Source organism: Eleutherodactylus coqui, chromosome 12 (genome assembly GCF_035609145.1).
Source record: "Eleutherodactylus coqui strain aEleCoq1 chromosome 12, aEleCoq1.hap1, whole genome shotgun sequence".
Taxonomy (NCBI): Eukaryota; Metazoa; Chordata; class Amphibia; order Anura; family Eleutherodactylidae; genus Eleutherodactylus; species Eleutherodactylus coqui.
Genome location: NC_089848.1, coordinates 35,489,908 through 35,509,282, shown reverse-complemented (window position 1 = coordinate 35,509,282; position 19,375 = coordinate 35,489,908). Strand labels below are relative to the sequence as shown.

Below are 19,375 nucleotides of genomic sequence, written 5' to 3'. Positions count from 1 at the left end.
GTTCTCTCCCATCTACCTATATACACCCGGCCTCTGCGATAACTCTGATTATGCTTCCTGTGCAATATAGTTTATGCTTCCATGTACAACCTCCTCCCTCTCCCTCCTTGCTGGCATTTCTGAGGGGCTGTTCACATCCAAACACAGGATTCATTTGTAACAGTAAGTGTGTAGCTTGAGATTAAGTCAATCTGCATTCATTTACTTTAGAAGGAAGTAATATTAATGAGCCTTGAGTAGTGCAAAGTATTAAGGCAGCAGAAATGCGGTCCTAAGCTTTTGTTCACGACCTGAAGGTTGCAGGTTCAATCCCCGTGTGGTTCAGGTAGCTGGCTCAAGGTTGACTCAGCCTTCCATCCTTCCGAGGTCGGTGAAATTAGTACCCAGCTTGCTGGGCGATAAAAAGATGGAAGGCAATGTCAAACCAGCCCACAAAAACAGTCTGCCTAGAAAATGTCACGGTATGTAAATTTATTAGAAGAGCCAAAATTGGGAAGATTTTGAAAAAAAATTGTCAGTTTTTCATGTTTTTAACTGCAATATGTCAAATATGTGCAAACATACTGTATAATGTTTTGATGAGATATATATATTTCCATCTGTTTAATTTATTCTGGAAGCACATTGGAAAACTTTAGTTTTTTTTGGGGTGGTGGTGGGGGGTTAAACTGTTGAGAACATTTTGCTTTCCTACACCAAGCCAAAATTGCAAAGGCTCATGGGGTCTGTTTTGGGGATATCTATCATTCTGACACCCATTTAAAAAAATACACCCCTTAATATAGTCACTGAGGGGGTCAGGAGTATTTTGACCCAACAATTTCTTTTCAGGAGTTAATGCAATTAAGAGGAGAAAAAAATAAAATTAAATATTTTTGCAAATGTGTTATTTTAAAAGACAGGGTTTTTTTCTATAGTGCACATGAAAATGAGGATTTACACCCCAAAATGGATCCCCCTGTTTGTCCTGTGTTCAGAAACATACCCACTGTGGCCCTAATATTATGTCTGTATGCACAACGTGGCCCAAACCGAAAAAAGTAGCTGGTGGCTTACAGAACCGCCTTTTTGCATGAAGGCGTTTTAGGCCCCATTGCCCACTAGTAGAGCCCTTGAGCGGCCAAAACGACAGAGAACCCCAACAAATGATCCCATTTTGAAAGCTAGACCCCTTAACGAATGCAGCTAGGGGTGTACTGTGTATTTTGACCGCACAGATTTTAAATTAATCTAAGCTAGGCAAAAGGAAAAAAATATATGATTTTCAGGATTTGGGCAATTGCGTCATTTTAAAAACAGTCTTTTTTGTACAACACACACATGAATGAAGACTTTCACCCCAACATGGATCCCAATGTTTGTCCTGTGTTCAGAAACATACCCATTGCGGCCCTAATCTGCTTCCTGAACACATGGCTAGGCCTGTAATGGAGGGAACGCCCGTTGGATTTCAGTGTACAACTGAATAAATTCCAGGCCCCATTGCTCACTTGTATGGAATAAAAATTACTACCTGAAAATAATTTCCTTCCGAGGGGTAATTATGGAGGCTGGTTGGGCTGGCTACATGGGGCAATAAAACCGGGTATCCCTCCTACTACCATGCCTGCTGCAAACCCAACCTTTTTTTTTTTTCTTTTTGAGCACCATTGGCTCAATGCGGCGGATATCTGCGGTAGAATAGAACATGCTCCGTTGTGTTTTCTGCGAGTGAAGTACGCGATTCTGATCCACTAATGTGAGTGGAATTGCGCAATCCAATGCATTTGATTGATCAGTGTATTACCGCGGATCAAACACATGTAGAATCTGAAATTCCTATCCGTCCGTGTGAGACCGGCCCAGGTACATCACTACCTTATTATACCATTGGATAATGGCGATCACATGGGGAGCGCTCCCCTGCTCAGTGGAGGATTCACTAAATCATCCCAGACAGATATTTGTCCCACCTTTGCATGAACACTTTCATTGAAGGAGTACTACCTGCCTTCCGTGGCAACCTGTTCCACTCATTGATCCCCCTCACTGTCTAATCTGTGTCTCCTCCCTTTCAGTGTCATCCCATTGCTTCTAGTCTTTCCTTGTGCAGATGAGAATAGGGCTGACCCCTCTGCACTGTGACAGCCCTTCAGATATTTGTAGACAGCTATCGAGTCTCATCTCAGCCTTCTCTTCTGCAAACTAAACATTCCCAGATCCTTTAACCGTTCCTCATAGGACATGATTTGCAGACCACTCACCATCTTGGTAACTCTTCTCTGAACTTGCTCCAGTTTGTCTATGTCTTTTTTAAAGTGTGGTGCCCAGAACTGGACACAGTATTCCAGATGAGGTCTGACCAAGGAAGAGTAGAGGGGAATAATGACCTCACGTGATCTAGACTCTATGCTTCTCTTAATACATCCAAGAATTGTTTTTGGCTGCTGCATCACATTGACAACTCATGTTCAAAGTCTATGATTAGTATACCCTAGCCTTTTTCACATGTGCTGCTTAGCCCAACCCTCCCATTCTGTATGTCCCTTTTTCATTTTTCTTGCCCAGATGTACGACTTTGCATTTTGTCTCGTTAAATACCATTCTGGAGAAATGAAGTCCTACATCGCGGCAAGAAAAATGAAAAAATGACACAGAATGGGAGGAACTGGGCTAAGTAGCAGCACATGTGAAAAAGACATGTGTATACTAATAGATCATAGACTGAATATGAGTCAACAATGTGATGCAGCAGTCAAAAAAGCAAAAACAATTCTGGCATGTATTAGGAGAAGCAGAGTCTAGATCACTGAGCAATGGGTTGGACCAGATAACCCTGGAGATCCTTTCCAACTCTACAATTCTATGACCACTCACTGTGGCCCTCGGTCACTGCTCGTGGCTCTGGGCTACTTTGGTAGCCAGAAAATGTTAACATTTTCCGGGCCTTCCCCAGCTTGTGCACTTGCGTCTGCCATTGTGCTGACGGGCACATGCGCAGAAGTCGGGTAAAAGGTCCATGGATAACGATTCCATCGGGGGAAAAATCCAGGGGCCTTAGGTAAGTAATTTCACCTCTCCCCCCGGATATGTTCCATGGGGAGAGATAAAATTAACTTAAACTAAAAAAAAAAAAAAAAAAAAAAAAAAAAAAAAAAAAACTTTACATGATTGCCGTTATTCTTTTGATAACGGTGATCACGTGACCGGGGATCGCATGAAATCTCCTTGCTCTTGCAAACCTTTCATAATTGGGACCAGAGAGATTTTAAATTTGCCGGGCTCTCCGGCCTTCTGCGCATGCTCCCAACAACTTTGCCGATCATGGATCTGATCTGTGAGGAGAGATGAATCTTTAACTTTTTCTAACTTTTATACGATCGCCGTTAGCCATTGGATAACAGCTATTGCAAGACTAGGGGCTGCACAACGCGGCCCCCGCCGACAGCTGCGGGTTCTCGTCTACCTCCAGCAGCTGATAGCAGGGAGGTATCACTCACAGACCCCGCGGCTTTAGTTTACAGGGCCGGCGTGTTTTTACGACCCTGTAGATTAAAAGCACAGACACCCAGAACGTGTAAACACGTGTGGATGGTAACTAAGGAGTTAAGTGTAGTCAAAAATATTCTCTTTGAAGTACGTTTGACCAATTTTAGTCTTTAAGTATGTGAAGCAATATGTTTCCTTGTATTAGGACGTATACAATTTAGCTATCCGGCAAACACCGAGAGGGGGGGGGGGGGGGGGGGAAGAGGAGAAAAGACGTCAGCCCTGTGTTGACAGCAGCAGGGAACACTTGGTTGGTTTTGCATATAGGAAACAAAAAGCATCCCAAGTCTTCTTCCGAAAACACAACCCAAGTCTTCTTCCGAAAACACAACAAAAAATAAACTTCAGACCATTTATACTTACAGGGAAATATTTCTCTACTATTTCAAAGTCTTGGTAGCCAATAATGATCCAGACAAACAGAGTGACAACAGAAACTATGACGATGAAAGGAACAAAGTAACCACTGAGCTTATCAGCAAACTGCTGGATGGGAGCCTGGAAGATAAAATATTGACGACTTTGAGCGATAAAAAAGTGAGGCGTTATATCAATATGCAAATAAAAGTGGAATTTACACTTCTAAAGCATCACATTATTAATAAAAGAGCAAAATTGCCTTACATTAAGCAGCTATGAGACCTGCAATCCTGTCTTATGAGAGATGAACCCTTTATTGTACAGCACTGCACATGTTAAGGAATGAAAGGATTCACAGAATCTCTATGGTCCCTGTTCAGAAGGTTTCTCCATGCTGAACAAGATTAATAGATACAAAGGAGAAGATTATTTCTGAGTCTGTTATACAACGGTGCCACCTGCTGGCTAAAGCCAGTGTGTGTGCGCCAGAAAGGCACCGACAGCTGGCAATAGATAGTAAGAATACCCTGTCGGACGTCTTCTGACATCAGAGCTGTACAAGCTTCAATCAAAATGTAGGAAGATGTCAGACAGTGGATTGGAAAGGGTTAACGACCTCCCCCCTCCCCAACCAGAGGTCTTACATTAGGTCATAGATGGTAAAAACAGTTAAAAATTAAGTACAAAAACTAAAAAAAAAATTACAGAATAAAATAAAAATATATACATAAAAAAAGAAAACTACTCAAAGCAAACGCCAACCAAAACCAATGCCTTGTAAAGAATAAAAATAAATCAATCTTGTTACATGTATAGCGACAAACTTATTCCGCAGCGCTCTCAGGTAATTTATTACCGCCCCACCAAGCTGGGTGCTCATTTTACCGACCTTGGAAGGATGGAAGGCTGAGTCAAACTTGAGCCGGCTACCTGAACTATGCAGGGATTGCATATATTTATTTTCAGCCCCACTTCAGCACTATTCACCAATCAGGTTGCTGGAATTCTGAAACGGAAAACCTAAACAACCAATCAGGTTGCTGGAATTGTGAATCAGAACCAATCAGGTTGCTGGATTTGCTGAATAGTGCTTAAGTGGGGCTAAAAATAAATATATGCGCAGGGATTAAAGTTGCAACCTTCAGGCCATGAGTGAGAGCATGCGCAGTCAGTGAAAAATAAATAATAATAATATATATAGCAGCAAAAATAGTTTTGGTAGCTGAAGAAAAAAAATAGGGCAGCAAGACCCCATTACATGGGTGAATACCTAAAAAGTGTCTGGTGCTTCAGGACCAAAACAGTCTGGTCCTTAAGGGGTCAAGTAAACACTCTAAAAAGGTTTGTGTAGCTCTTAGCAACTGCTCAGATGTTTCTATACCTGGAAATATTCTCTAATAGCCAATGACAAATGCCAACACATACCCAAGATGCTGGAGCAATTTATAAAAAGGTTTTCTGGCCCAAGATTACAGACTTTGCCTTAGGCTGCCTGTCCACGGGCGTTTTTGCATTGCGTTCCCTGCGGCGATAATCCGCCCACGGGAACACAGTACATGCTTTCCATAGGGTTGCTATGTAAAGTGCAGCCCCCTGTCCACAAACGGAGAATCACTATAATCGCATGCTGCGAATTGCTGTGATTCTCCGAGGTGAGCCTTCCCGTCAGATAGGCTCACCGCGGAGATCTGTCAGTCTGCTCCTCCCTGGAAAAATCAGGGCATTCTTTATTTTGCATGGAACCGGCATCATCGCTAAGCGACATGCGGGAAATACAAACATTCAAAGAGGAAAAAAACCAAAACTGTACTATGCATGACAGACGGCGAGCCGCCACACCATCCACATTGCAGAATAATCAGTTACGCGGGGTCGTCGGCTGGCTTGACCGCCAGATTCTGCTGCGAGATCCCGCATGTGGAATCTGACCGAGTCGTGTGAAGCCGGCCTTCTAGTGGCACAGATCCCTGCTAAACCGCATTAAGAAAGAACATTAATCATCAGATGGGTGAGTAAACTGCTCAGTGCTTCATAGAAGTTGTTACCTTGGACGTCTGTGCTTCTTCCACAAGTTTAACTATTTGTGAGAGGGTAGTGTCCGAACCAACATGGGTGGCAGAGATGAGCAAGGAGCCATTCTGGTTAATAGAGCCAGCAATAACGCTGCTTCCTGGCTTCTTGGTGACGGGCATCGCCTCACCTGGAAGGCACACGGTGCAGGTTTAGGTCATGTATATTGTCTTCTGCACTTTATCTTCCATAAGCAGGTGAACACAACGATTACAAAGTATATCTGCAGCTCAGCTGGATGCTGCAAACAGGCGCAGATTTAATCAGAAGTAATCAGCTTCCATGCACGCAGGATCTCTGGGTACAACGTCATGATTAAGAGAAGAGGAAAAAATCCAGCAACTGGAAAATGTATAACATTAAAACAGTTTATACCTTTATACAAGAAACATGTAAAATTCACATGGGAGGGAGATTCTGCTGACGAGTTTAGAATACACAATCCTTAGTATCTACAAGCATCTTTAGGCCAATTCACCAATAAATACAATGTAACTTCTTCCACTACTTATCAAATAGAGAAATACATCCCCATGTTCCATCAGGATAAAACATCGCATGAGGCCTTAAAATACCAAATCAATTGGTCTCAAAACATGCTGCTACATTCTAGTCACCTAGCACTACAAGAACAAGCATGCCATGGCCATCCGGATGAGGACTTTATGGATGTGAACACAAGGTTTGCAGTTTGCAGAATGTTCTTTAAAATTTGCCCCCAGAATCACTGGCAGAATGTGCAGCATGCCAACAAGTGGCTCTGGAGTTGGTGCCGGAGCGAGGGCTTCGGGTTCCTGGAGAACTGGGCTGATTTTGCTGTTGGCTACAGGTTCTATCATAGGGTGGGCTGCATGTCAATGGGGAGGGGGCAGCTGTGCTGGGGGAGAAGATGGTGAGAAGATTGGAGGAGAGTTTAAACTAGGGACTGGGAGGCAACTAGAGAGATAGGGGGAAGATGATGTAGACAGTGACCTGGGACTAAGTAATGAGAATGGGGGTGGAGCAGTAGGAGGGGTTAGTACAGTTAGAACTGGCAGAAGAGTTAGTAGTGATACAAAAATAACCAAAATTTTCTAAAAACTGTATGGTGACTAATGCTGGAAGACTGACCAATAAAGTAGACCAACTGAAAGTAATGTCTGAGGAACACTATGACGCAGGGGGAATAATAGACACCTGATTGGATGGAAGCTGGACGGGACGGTCAACTTACAGGGTTACAGGCTGTTTAGAAGGGATCATAAAAGCCATAAACGAGGGGGGGGGGGGGGCAGGGGGTTGTCTTTATGTGAAGTCCCATGTAAAGCTCACATTATGGGAAGAGATATGGGGGGGGGGGGATGAACATGTGGAGTCTCTATGGGTGGAAATACATGGAGGGTAAAACAAAATCCTCTTAGGGATTTTCTATAGGCCACCAAATATAACAGAAGCCATCGGAAATTACTAAGGCAAATAGATGAAGCAGCAAATCACAATGAGGACATGGGGACTTTAACTATCCGGATATAAAATGGGAGGCCGAAACCTACGGAACTCATGAAGGTAACAACTTCCTGTCAATTACTAAAGATAATTACCTTGACCCATTTTGGACTTAATACTAACCAACAGACCTGACAGAACAACAGGGGTGCAGGTTGGGGACACCTGGGAAATAGTGCCAATAATATAATAAACAGCCACTTGTCCTTCAAGACGAGGAGCCGGGGATCCAGTGAGAAGTCCTTCTGTTTAAACGCTCTGCACACTGGCGTAACTATAGGGGATGCGGTTGCACCCGGGCCCAGGAACCTTAGAGGGCCCATAAGGCCTTTCTTCTCCATATAGGGAGCCCAGTACTATAAATAAAGCTTTACAGTTGGGGGCCCTGGTACAGGTTATGCATTCGGGCCCAGGAGCTTCAAGTTACGCCTCTGGCTCTGCACCGGCGCTGATGAACTTAGCGGTGACATCCGCGCTCATGGAGTCGTTTACTCGACTGTTGGCCCGTGTAAAAGGGCCTTAACATGTTAAATGCATTTTTCGGTAATTGCCATGATGGCAATTGCAATTCTTTTTAATTGAAAAAGGGCCTGAGAAGGTGACTGAACCCCACAAGGAGAATGGACTATAAACCAATATTCAAAATGCCTCACGATTTAAGAGTTTATATTCCAAACCCGCAGCCCGAAGGGGAGGCTTCATCATTCCTACTGAACTAATGCTAGAGCCTTTTTATCATCGTTGGGGTTTTTGAGTCATGTGACCAGTGTAATATGGTAAATCGCACCCGAGTTATATGTTTTGACTAAGGATTTTGTCTCTAAAATTAGTCATCTCCTTCCATGTGAACTTACGTAGTTTTTAACTTTAAAAGTCTAAGTTTTAGGGTTCTGGATCTCTTTCCTTTATCTGAACCATGATTCCATCCTGTGTCTAACACAACAATTCATTTGCAACTATAGTTTTAAAAGTAATTAAGTTTAACTTGAAGCCATCATTATAAAAGACAACAAGCTATCTGGACTGTAAATGTTACCACATGGATACCAGATCAAAATATTTACATATTTAATAATAGACTAAAGGCCCTTTTACACACAAAGATGATCGCTCAAAAATGGCTTTTGAGCAATCATTTTACATAAACTATTCATTGATACCAATGCCTATTAGTAACCTAATAATGCGTGTGAGCCACTGGGAGCTATATTCGGAGAACAGCGAGTGGTCTGTTCTCTCAATATTGTACCTTTATTGTGCCGCAGGGCTGACAGCTGAGACCATGTTATCCGTGCTCCCCGCGGAGAACACAGCGTGAAGTCCCTGCTATCAGCTCTTCTACCAAACGATGGATTTTATGTCGAACATAAAATCATTGTTTGGCAGAAAAGTGAAAGATTGGCACATTTACACGCAATAATTATCGCTCAAAAGATGGTTTTTGAGCCAATTTTGAGTGATAATCGTTGTGTGTAAAAGAGCCTTAAGTATTTACTTGACACTTACATTTTTTAAAAGGAGTTTCCCATCTTATAGGCCATGTTCACACTGCCAAGTTTGGAAATTGGTGTGTTTAAACATCTCGGCTAATGTAAGGGCATAGCATCATATACATATAATGGCTCATTATTATAGATGCCCCTCTAGCAGAGTGTTAAACCCCTTTGGCCCACAGAAAAGCAGCAATTCATTGTGGCTTAAATTCCACTAGGCATTGCAATAATTCTGCAAGAACATTCACCCAGGGGGGCAGGACCGCTTCTTGCTAGTTAGATGGAGGTCTTGACATGCTCTCAGAGAAATGGTTCATAGATTCAGGTTTGCTCAAAATTCTGGCTCGTCTAAAAGCACGGTTTAACAGAAATCTGGATTCTTCTGATCAGGCAATGTTTTTCCACTGTTCACAGATCCAATTTCTAAACTTTCCCACTGTTTCTCAGACAGCAATGGCATTCAAACTGCTCCTCTGCTGTTACAGGTCATCCATGCTAAACAATGGAGCATATTCATTAAGGCTTGTATGCTAGATTACTGGCGTACAAAAGTTGCAACTCACCAATATTGCAGCTTTTTGCACTTTACTGCCACATTTTTAAAAAGTGGGTGGGGCCTAGCATTATGGGGTAAAGCTGCATGCATGCCACCGCATTTACTGCAATTTTCCCCAGAAACTGGCATTATAGCCCAAACATACAACACCTTCTAGCTGACATTGGTGTCCATCTGGCACACACAGATGCCTCCAGATTCCAGGCTTATGCCTCTTAATAAATTTGCTGCAGGAATGCCAGCACACACATAGCCCCGTGTATGGAGTGCCAGTCTAAGTAAACGTGTCCCACTAGTTTGGCTTTACTGTTCATCAGAATGGTTCTTGACATCCTATTCTGCCCCTTTTTGTCGTTGAGTTGTTTACATTCACAAGATCCTCTTCCAATGGACGATGTTCCTACATCCCACCATTCCCAGTATAAGGTGCATGCGAAAACCCCACAAGATTGGCCGTTTTTGAAGTACTGGTCCCAGTTAGTCAGCACCAATGACCAGCCTCATTTCACGTGGTTTAGATCACTTGATTTTCTCAGTGTAATGTGGCATCACACTGAAACCGATCCACGGAAATAGTTTTCATTTGATGCTGCACTCCGGGGTCCCGGGTCTAACGGCCGATCATGAAAACAGCAGGTGTCTAAGAAAAGTAGTCATTCCATTAAAAACAATCAGGATTCACTTTGAACTTGCAGCCTGCCCGGGTCTTAGCTGATCTTTGTCTACTTATGAAGAGAATGGGACAATTCACTGCATTTTAGCAGACTTTTTGGACATCCACTGAAACGCAGGAGGTCGAGGTTGTCACTGTTAGTTGACTTAGAATGAGAGCAGAAGCCAGGTGTCACAATACACCAACGTGTATAGCCATCGTGTGTGATGTATGTGGCGGCATGATGCGGGGGAGGTTAAAAGAATACATTTTTATACAAGTAATTACATACACTTTTAAATCTCAGAGAACAGCTCTAAAATGTGGTTATACCAAAAACATAAGATTACTCACTTGTAATCAGTTTTCCATGACCGCACCAGTCAAAGAGCGCCTCCCATCCGGACAGGCACACCCTTCACCTCCTCAGTTCTGTAGCAAGATCCAGGGACTAATTTAGGCCGATCCCTTCTTATTTACAGTTATATTTAAAAATTGATAAAATTATATAAACTTGAACTCAAATACTGCAGCAGGTGGGAAATGAACGGTGCCGTCACGGGCTAATGGAAATCGGATTACTGGTAGATGGTCGTCAGCAGAATATTTCTTTAGGCTGATAATTTATTGGATTGGAGAATCCACCAATCAAGTACCGATGGAAAACTGACCTGGAGCCCCTTAGTATGGATGATGAAAACTGCCAGCCAAATAGATGGTCCAAATTACAGAATATACAGACCCCAGGATCCAATTTGCCCCCATTGTACTGGTTTCTCCATTAGTGCCAACTAGACTATGGAAACTGCATTGATGTTGTTCTTAGGAAGTCCGATTACCAGAAAGGAACTATTTACACAATATTACATCAGTATATTGTACTTGGGATGAACCCAAGCCAAACTTCTAGCTTGGAGTTCTCGATTTTAATGTTAGGAGGATCAGTTTAGATAGCTTAACAAAAATAAAATGTCCCAAAGTATAAAAACATCCTACAACTATTCCATGCGAGGATGCAACTTCAGGAAGAATGGTTCCTACATAATAATTCCTCATCGAAGATTATGGAGCACACATATAGCCATCCCCTTAAAGTTTTCATTTGTTAAGGCAAAGGCTTCCCTTCATAAGCTTCAGAGCCAGGGGAGCACGGCATCCTTTTGCTTACCAAGAGGCTTCTGGTGGAGACTTACACCGGGCACAGATAACCTATCATGCCCTAGAATTTTCGGAGTGAGGGCCTGCAGTCCACCACCTATATAGATCCCTAGAAATCCCTGAGAGCACCACAGCCAAGCAGCAGCTATCTCCTCCAACCTATGTTATGGACAGGAAACAGAGGTGGTGTAGGGTCTGCCTGCCTTCAAAGAGATCTGGGAGGTTCCGCTTTCGTGTTTGGATGGAAGGCTCTCACTGGTGCGGTCGTGGGCATAAAGGAACAACAGATTCTGGATTTGTAGAATTTTGTGTCACGTTTTATTGCTGCAAAAGTCATATTAATGGAGAATTAACATAGAACAGCTGGAGGCTGGTGCACAGCATCGGCAAATACCTGTAATGAGGGATTCATCCACCATGGAGTGGCCTTCAATAACTCGCCCATCCACAGGAAACTTTCCTCCAGGTACCACCTTCACAAGGTCTCCTCTCTGAACCAGTTCCACATCAACCTGCTCCTCGCTGCGATACCGAAAAGGAATTTCCGTTAGTCTGAAGAAGTAATAAGGCGTCATGTTCACAGGCGGGTCGGATTCTGTATGCGGGAGCCCGCAGCGGGATAAGACCCTGCCCACAGCCAGCCACCCTGCGTACCTGACTGGGTTTTCTTGCGGATGTGCAGAAGAGGTTTTATCTTTTAAATCTGCTTTCCCGCGGATGGGCTGCGAATCGGACAGCTTCCATTGACTTCAATGGAAGCCATCCTGCGGGATCGGCAGACAAAATGGAGCATATTGCGAGTCCTTCCCGAGCGTGCGATTCGCACGCTGGAGGAGGAAAAAAAATAAAAAAAATCACATCCGCATGCTTTAAATTGCCCTATGGATGCTAATGCATCACTATGGGCTTCTAGAGCTGCGGATCTCCCACCCGTGGACATTGGGCCTTAGAGTTTGACAGACTGATTAATTTTTAATAGGCTGCATCCGCACGGGTTACAAAGCATTGCTACAGTGTGAGGCTCATGGATTCCAACGGGTTCTTTCACACTAGAGGTTTTGTAGCCTGAAAGAACCCATTGGAGACCATGAGCCTCGCATACTGCATTCTGTAGCCGGTGTGATCGAGGCCTTGGGGCTACAGACTGCAATATTTAGGGGTACTGCGGTTTGATAACTTGTGAGCTCCGCATGTCCTGGGCTCGTTAGTCTTGTCCGCAACCCATCCGGTTTCTATGTAGAATATATATTAACTGCTCTGCACAGTGGGCGTAATCCAGGGTTACCGGCGCGTATGGCGCATTCCAGACGATGCATTTCTGTTGTCCTCGGCTCCACTTTACTTCTGTACAAGCCGGAGCAATTATGAATTTTTACCATTTCACTCCTTTATCATAGTTTCTTAGTAAATTATATTGCATCAGTCAAAATGACAAACTCCTCTCATAAAGAATAACGGCTACATCAACGGAAAATAAGAGCAGGGAGGAGAATGCAAAAATACAAATGGGGTCCCTAAGGGGTTAAGTTAATAAAGTGGCCTCAGCGAGTACCAAGAGGTTACCTCAAGACAGAGTTGTCAGGCCTCAGGGTCACAATGGTAGCCTCCGTGGCTTGCAGGGAGATGAGTCGGGCGAGGGCTTCCGAGGTTTTGCTCTGAAAAAGAGTTTTATCACAACAGATTTTTCTTCTTCCCCACAACTGGTGTACGTGTTAACGTCCGCGAACGCGTCTTCCCTGCGCATCATGCGTGTTGCAGAGACATGCGATACGCGGTGACTGGAGTCAATGAAGGTCGGCCATGCACACTGGCATATGGACACTGCGTATCGATACACAAGAGAAAAATCACAGCACGCTCTATTTCTCTGCGCAGCGTGAGCGCTGTACCTGCAGTGTGTTACATATGGGCAGTGTCGTCACACGCACCCCCGCTCTGAACAAAGTGCGGACTTTAAAACGAGGAGGAACTAAATCTCACTACGCATGTCCATGTGATATGCGGGCATGTAACGTGCCACACACAGTCTCTGCCAGCAGAGCATATGGCTGCACAATGCTGCGTGGAGACCGGTACATGGCCGCGGGCGCGAGCCCTTACTCGGACAGCAGTCTCAACGCCATTTTTAGCCTTTTACACTCTAATGTAAAAGTTTTCTAAGCAACACAATAGATACTGTCTGGCAAGTTTTAGCCCCTTAAGGGAATGTCACCTGCTGCCTGAAGATAACTTATGGCCCACAAACAGAACGAATCACTGAATTTACTAAGGGCTCATTCACACGGCCGTATGCGGAAAATGCTGCGTAGGTGACGGAGTGTTTTAGCAGTCTTGTCTCAAAGCAGCGTTGCGTAGGTATAGTCACCCAAACAATGCATTGCGTATGGACAGCGTTGCATATGCTGCCCATAGAAAGGTATGGAGTTCACGATGCAAGATATGTGGTGAAATAGAGCATGCCGTGGTCTTTTTCACGAGTGTATCTACACGCAGAGTCCACACGCTAATGTGACTAGATCAGTGAAAGGCCATGTACTGTCACTGACTCCATTCACCGCAGGCCACGTGATGGTAGATCACGTGTATAATCCACGCTGAAATCTCAAAGTGGGGGATTTAACCTGATAAACCCCCTAATCATATAATTGGGAGGGGGGGGGGGGGGGGGAGTAAAATATACGTATATATAAGTAGGCTACCAGTCAAAAGTTTTAGCACCCCTCAATTTTTTCCATTTATTTTTGACATGAACTGTGCAAAAGTCCAGCAAACAACGAGAAATAGTTCAAAAGGCTTAAAAAGTAAAAAAAACAAAACCAAAAAAAAACAACCACATTTTGAAATTTTAACTCAAAACTTATCTGAATTTATGATTTTAACCAAAGGGCTCTTTCCAGTAAATACACCAGGGTCAGCCGCGCTGCAGCACAGAAAACAAATTATACTTTGAAATTGGATGCAAACCATTCCTACAGGAGGCTCAATGTTTGTAGACGACTTCCAAATCAAGGAGACAGACAATTATAACCTTTAGGCTGGATTCAGACGAACGTATATCGGCTCGGTTTTCACGCCGAGCCGATATAGGTCGTCCTCATCTGCAGGGGGGAGGGGGAAAGAGTCGGGAGCAGGAACTGAGCTCTCACCCCCCTCTGCACGATTTGCAATGAAAGGAGGTGGGACGGGGGCGGGGCTAAGTTCTGAGAATTAGCCCCGCCCCCGCCTCTCCCCATTGCAAAAAGTGCAGAGGGGCAGAGAGGAGGCAGAGAGGGGGCGGGAGATCAGAGCACTGCTCCTGGCTCTTCCAGCCTCCCCCCCCTGCAGAGAGAGACTACGTATATCGGCTCGGTGCGAAAACCCGGCCGATAGATGTTCGTGTGAATCCAGCCTTAGGGTGTATTTAGATGCAAAGATGATCACTCAAAAGATGGCTTTTGAGCGATCATTTTGCATAATCTACTAATTGGTACTAATGCGTATTAGTACCAATTAGTAGCTTGAGAGCCACTGAATTTATTTAGAGGACCACCCACTGTTCTCTGAATAAATTCCTTTTGTTCTGCCAGTGGGGCAGAGAGCTGAGACAATGTAATCAGCTGTTCTCAGCAGTCCCCGGGCAGAGCACAGCTTGCGGGTCTATCTCATCAGCTGTTCTGCTGAACAATGGGTTTCAAGCTGAACTGAAATCCATCATTCAGCCGAAAACTGAAACATGGGCACATTTACATGCTACTATTATCGCTCAAAAAATGGCTTGAGTGAATTTTGAGCAATAATCGTTGTCTAAATGGGCCTTTAGACATGTAGGTCTGTCCTACAGAGAAACTGTCAAGAAAGCCGAGGTGGCAGTCAGTACAGCTTCCTACACCATCAAAAGAAACTTGGGAACAGCGGGAAACTGGCAGGAAGAGGTCTGGCAGACCAAAGGCCGCTACAAAGTCAGATCACAAGTTGTTGGGAGTCAACAGTTTGCGTAATCACAGCACAAAATCTCCAAGCACAGCTTAATGCAGCAAAAAGTGACCAGGATAGATGATAAAAGCTGATCATATCGATCTCACCACTGATCCCCCCCCACCTTCCTGCACGATCCCGAGAATGGGGGTCCTGTGTGCCAGCGATTTCTCTGCAGTGACGTAAAGATTCAATGGAGTGGTGGTCGCACATGTGGGGCTGCAGGAACAGTACAAACACTTGGCTGTCTCCGGCACCACGCACGTGCGACTGCATGCTCCATTCATCCTCCTCCTCACACAACAAGGGGTCACGGGACCTGCATTCTTGACATCGAGATTTCCAATCAGACTTTTATCACTTATCCTATGAATAAGTAATAAAAGTCAATTGTGGTACATCCCCTTTAACCCCTTGAGTGGCGGGTTTCCTACCACCCTGTCGTGCCTACCAGGGCAGGTTTTTTAAAATGGTCTAATCACTGAATTTCAACTAATCTTGCAGTTGCGTCTCAAGAGCCATAACTTTCTCATTTTTCCATTGACATGGCCATAAGGGCTTGTTTTTTTCGGGACAAGTTGTGATTTTTTTAAATAGGGGGGAGGAAAAAAAGAAATGGGGAAAAAAGAAAAAAAGGGGCCATGTCATTAAGGGGTTAAATAATGTATTAACTTCCTTCTCTGGGTCATTACAACGCACACGGATACCACATGTGTGATTGTATTTTTGATTTTTTACAAAGTAAAAGGGAGACAAGTGTTTTAATTATTTTTTAACTTTTCTTTTAAATTTTTATTTATTTATTTTGTCCCTTTAGGGGACTTCCACAGAGACCCATCAGGACCCTCTGATCACATTCCGGGGGGTCCGATGGTGACAGCCCTTTACATGCTGCAGTCACATAGACTGCAGCATGTAAAGGGTTAACACAGCAGAGATCGGAGGTTTTCTCTGATCTCTGCTGTAAGAGCAGGTACCTAGCTGTCCTCTCACAGCCAAGCACTAGCTCTCCCTGCCACAGAGACCATCGGCTCGCTTCTGACAAGCCGATGGTCTCTATGGCAACCTGTAAACAAAGCAGGAGATTGCCGGCAGATCGGCAATATCTTCTGCTGGTTTTTCAAAGCCCTTGCTTTGTTCTCTGTGGGTCTGTGCAGGCAGAGCACACTGTCACAGCTTGTGGCATTGTGCTCTGCAGCTCCCATAGTGATGCATAGTCCGGAAATCTTCCGGGCTATGTCGCTATGAGCAGTGGAGCTCGTCCCGGAAAATTTCCGAGCATGCCACTCAAGGGGTTAAAAGGGATCCTGTCCTCAGACCCTTGCTGCCCAATCCACAGGCTGCATAAAGCTAGGATAGGGATGCCTGTTCTGTGCTGGATGTATTCTGAGACCGATTCACGAGGTGGGCCGCACCAAGGCTGACAATCCTCTCCCCTTCTGTGTATAGGCAGGGAGTCTTCATGCAGCAGGCAGGCTTGGCGCTCAGCTAGAGGGCAAATTTGAAGGTGTATATTTTTTTTTAAATTCTGCAGTGTTTTCGAATACAACTACTACAGAGACCATCAGCATCCCTGTCCTGGGTCCATGCGTAAACCGATGACATACTCACTTAAAAGGCTCAAAAATCTACTTGCTTAACCCGTCAACACTACAGGATGTATATTTACATGTTGGTATGGAGGGGGATCGGGGGTTGACCTCACTCTATAAAATGCGGGTGTCGGCTGTTTCTAATAGCCAACACCGACCTACAGCAGCTCCAATGAGCCGGGCCGCTGATCGGAGCTGTTAACCCATCAAATGCCACCAATCGATGTCCCGATCTATCAATGTAATGCCAGAATCACGCTTTTTGATAACCCCATCTTTTATTTCATTATTTTAGCCCGGAGCCCCGATTGTTATTTAGAAATTGGCCATATTTCTCAATAAAACTAAAAGAAAAAGGAACAATTATACAAATTTTACACCAAAAGCATAATTACAAGACAGTTATTAGGCCGTGTCATTTCATGCCCTCTATAACAGGTTTTAAAGCTTTAACCTCAAAGTATCCGTGGTGCCCCTACCGCGTATACCCTGAATACCGTATGGTTGTATATGGCACCCATTGGCTTGCACCGTGTGGTACAAGTCCTATTGCTGGACCCCCCGTATTGCATTGCATAGTCAACTACGTTTTTCAACAGCTATTATGGACTAAGAACATGTTTAAGTACACAGGTTCACCGAAGCCAGAGCCTTCCAGACAGATAGTAGGTGCATCTGCTTCATGGCCCCCGGCCCCCGGTAAACTTATATTAACATGACCACTTACCTTAGCGACGTGCTCCAGCCACCGGCCCAATGCAATGAACACAAACAGCATTGGTGGGGTGTCAAAAAAGGTAATTGGGTTTACTTTGGCTTTTTCAAACATTGCAACCAGAAGGACAACCAGCGAATAAATAAAAGCAATGGAGGTGGCTAGGACGATGAGGACATCCATATTAGCAGTCTTATGCTTCAGCGCTTTGTATGCTTGTATGTAGAAGTACCACCCACCTAAAAACTGAAACACATTGACAGAAGCAGCCTGTCACTAGTACTCTACAAACATCGTGAAATGTCTAACAGTAATACGGGTAGACACAAGATTGGAATTGGGAAAAGGCTTTACAATATATGACTACAGTCTACCAAACTGCACCAGAAAACTGAGCTAGGCCTCCTGTGCACAGGCGATACTTCATTGCGTCATCCGCGGCGATATTCTGCACGTGGGTAACGCATGAAACACTTTCCATAGGATAACTATGGAAAGCGCAGCCCGATGGAAATCTGCCGCGATTTTCCACTTGCGTTTAAAAGTCGCGGCATGCTGCGATTTTCTGTGATAAACCTATTATGATCGGTTCATTGTGGGAAATGGCGGTGACTACTAGCGTAGACAGGCAGCCTTACATGGTTTGCGCCACATTTTCACTTAACGACAGGCCCAACAAAAGGTTGTGGCTTTGTAGAAATGAGCATGACATACAATGCGAGAGCACCAAAAACTGCGCCAAAAGTTTGGCGTAAACTAATAACAAATAGATGGTATAAAGTGAGACTAGACAGTCAGATTCATCATCCAACACAAGTCACTGGGATAAGTTTGGCGCACGTTAAGACTGTTCAATCTGCAGTATGTAACTAAGTAGACAGTAATCATAAATCTGCCTCTGTTTCCCATGTGGATTATTGCACCAGGCGCTGATTGTTCCTTCTCTTGTATGGTGAGAACTTATCGAAAAGAGAAGTAATAACGGAATATTTGCTCAGCGTGACGTTTATAACGTGGAGAGATTACCTACAGTGCGGAGCCAAGGCCACAGCGACAAGGTGCTTCCTCTAATAAGGTCACTTACCTGTACGGGGACACACAACAGGAACGACAGCAGGTTCATGATGGACAAGCCTGGCATGAGCTGATACTCCAGGACCATCGTAGGGGGATATGTTGTTATATCATCCAATGTTATATTGTGGTGGTGAAGCAACATGTGCTGGGTGTCCATGAACATCATAAAGATCATTAGACCCATCACAGGAATGCAGAAGAACAAACTGATCAGAAACGATCGCTTCCACCTTAAAAAAAAGAGAAGTTCCCAGATGACATTACTTGCTAGAGCCAAGACGTTCTCACTGACAAGGGGAAGGAAACATTGTAGATTATCAAGTTATAGTCAAGACAATCATGTCCAGGAAATACTGCAGGCAGGTATCTTCCGAGAAAGGGTAATACGAGCGTCAGAAAGTTGGAGATGCCACGAGATCCAATCTGAATTATTCAGGGGCACACCGGCTGTACCTCGATGTGGTACAGAACTATCGGCTTACACAAATGACTTCCCCCAGTGAGTTGTCTGACTGCGATACGGACGGAAGTTGCACGGGAAAGTAACTCCTTGATTTTAACTGATTAATAGTGGGGGGGGGGGGGGGTTGATATCGTGAAAATAGTCCATGTTCTCCTCTGCCCCCCGCCCCTCCCCCTTGGCACACAGATAGGGCCGCTGTGAATCCAGTATTCCTGACCCCACTACGAACAGCTAGAGCTCTGGTTCTACCACAGCAACAGACTTGTCTTGTT

General features: G+C 44.4%; 1 protein-coding gene across 2 annotated transcripts in view; it reads right to left on the bottom strand.

The window, feature by feature from the left end:
- ATP7A (ATPase copper transporting alpha) overlaps positions 1 to 19,375 on the bottom strand; it is a 99,032-nt gene that overhangs the window by 33,143 nt on the left and 46,514 nt on the right. For both annotated transcript variants that reach the window (XM_066584819.1, XM_066584821.1), the window contains exons 9-14: positions 18,648 to 18,870; positions 17,576 to 17,809; positions 12,866 to 12,957; positions 11,697 to 11,824; positions 5,934 to 6,088; positions 3,892 to 4,026 (exon numbers count right to left, since the gene is read on the bottom strand). In XM_066584819.1, coding sequence (XP_066440916.1) covers positions 3,892 to 4,026; positions 5,934 to 6,088; positions 11,697 to 11,824; positions 12,866 to 12,957; positions 17,576 to 17,809; positions 18,648 to 18,870 — 967 coding nt within the window. The remainder of the gene's footprint in view (positions 1 to 3,891; positions 4,027 to 5,933; positions 6,089 to 11,696; positions 11,825 to 12,865; positions 12,958 to 17,575; positions 17,810 to 18,647; positions 18,871 to 19,375) is intronic.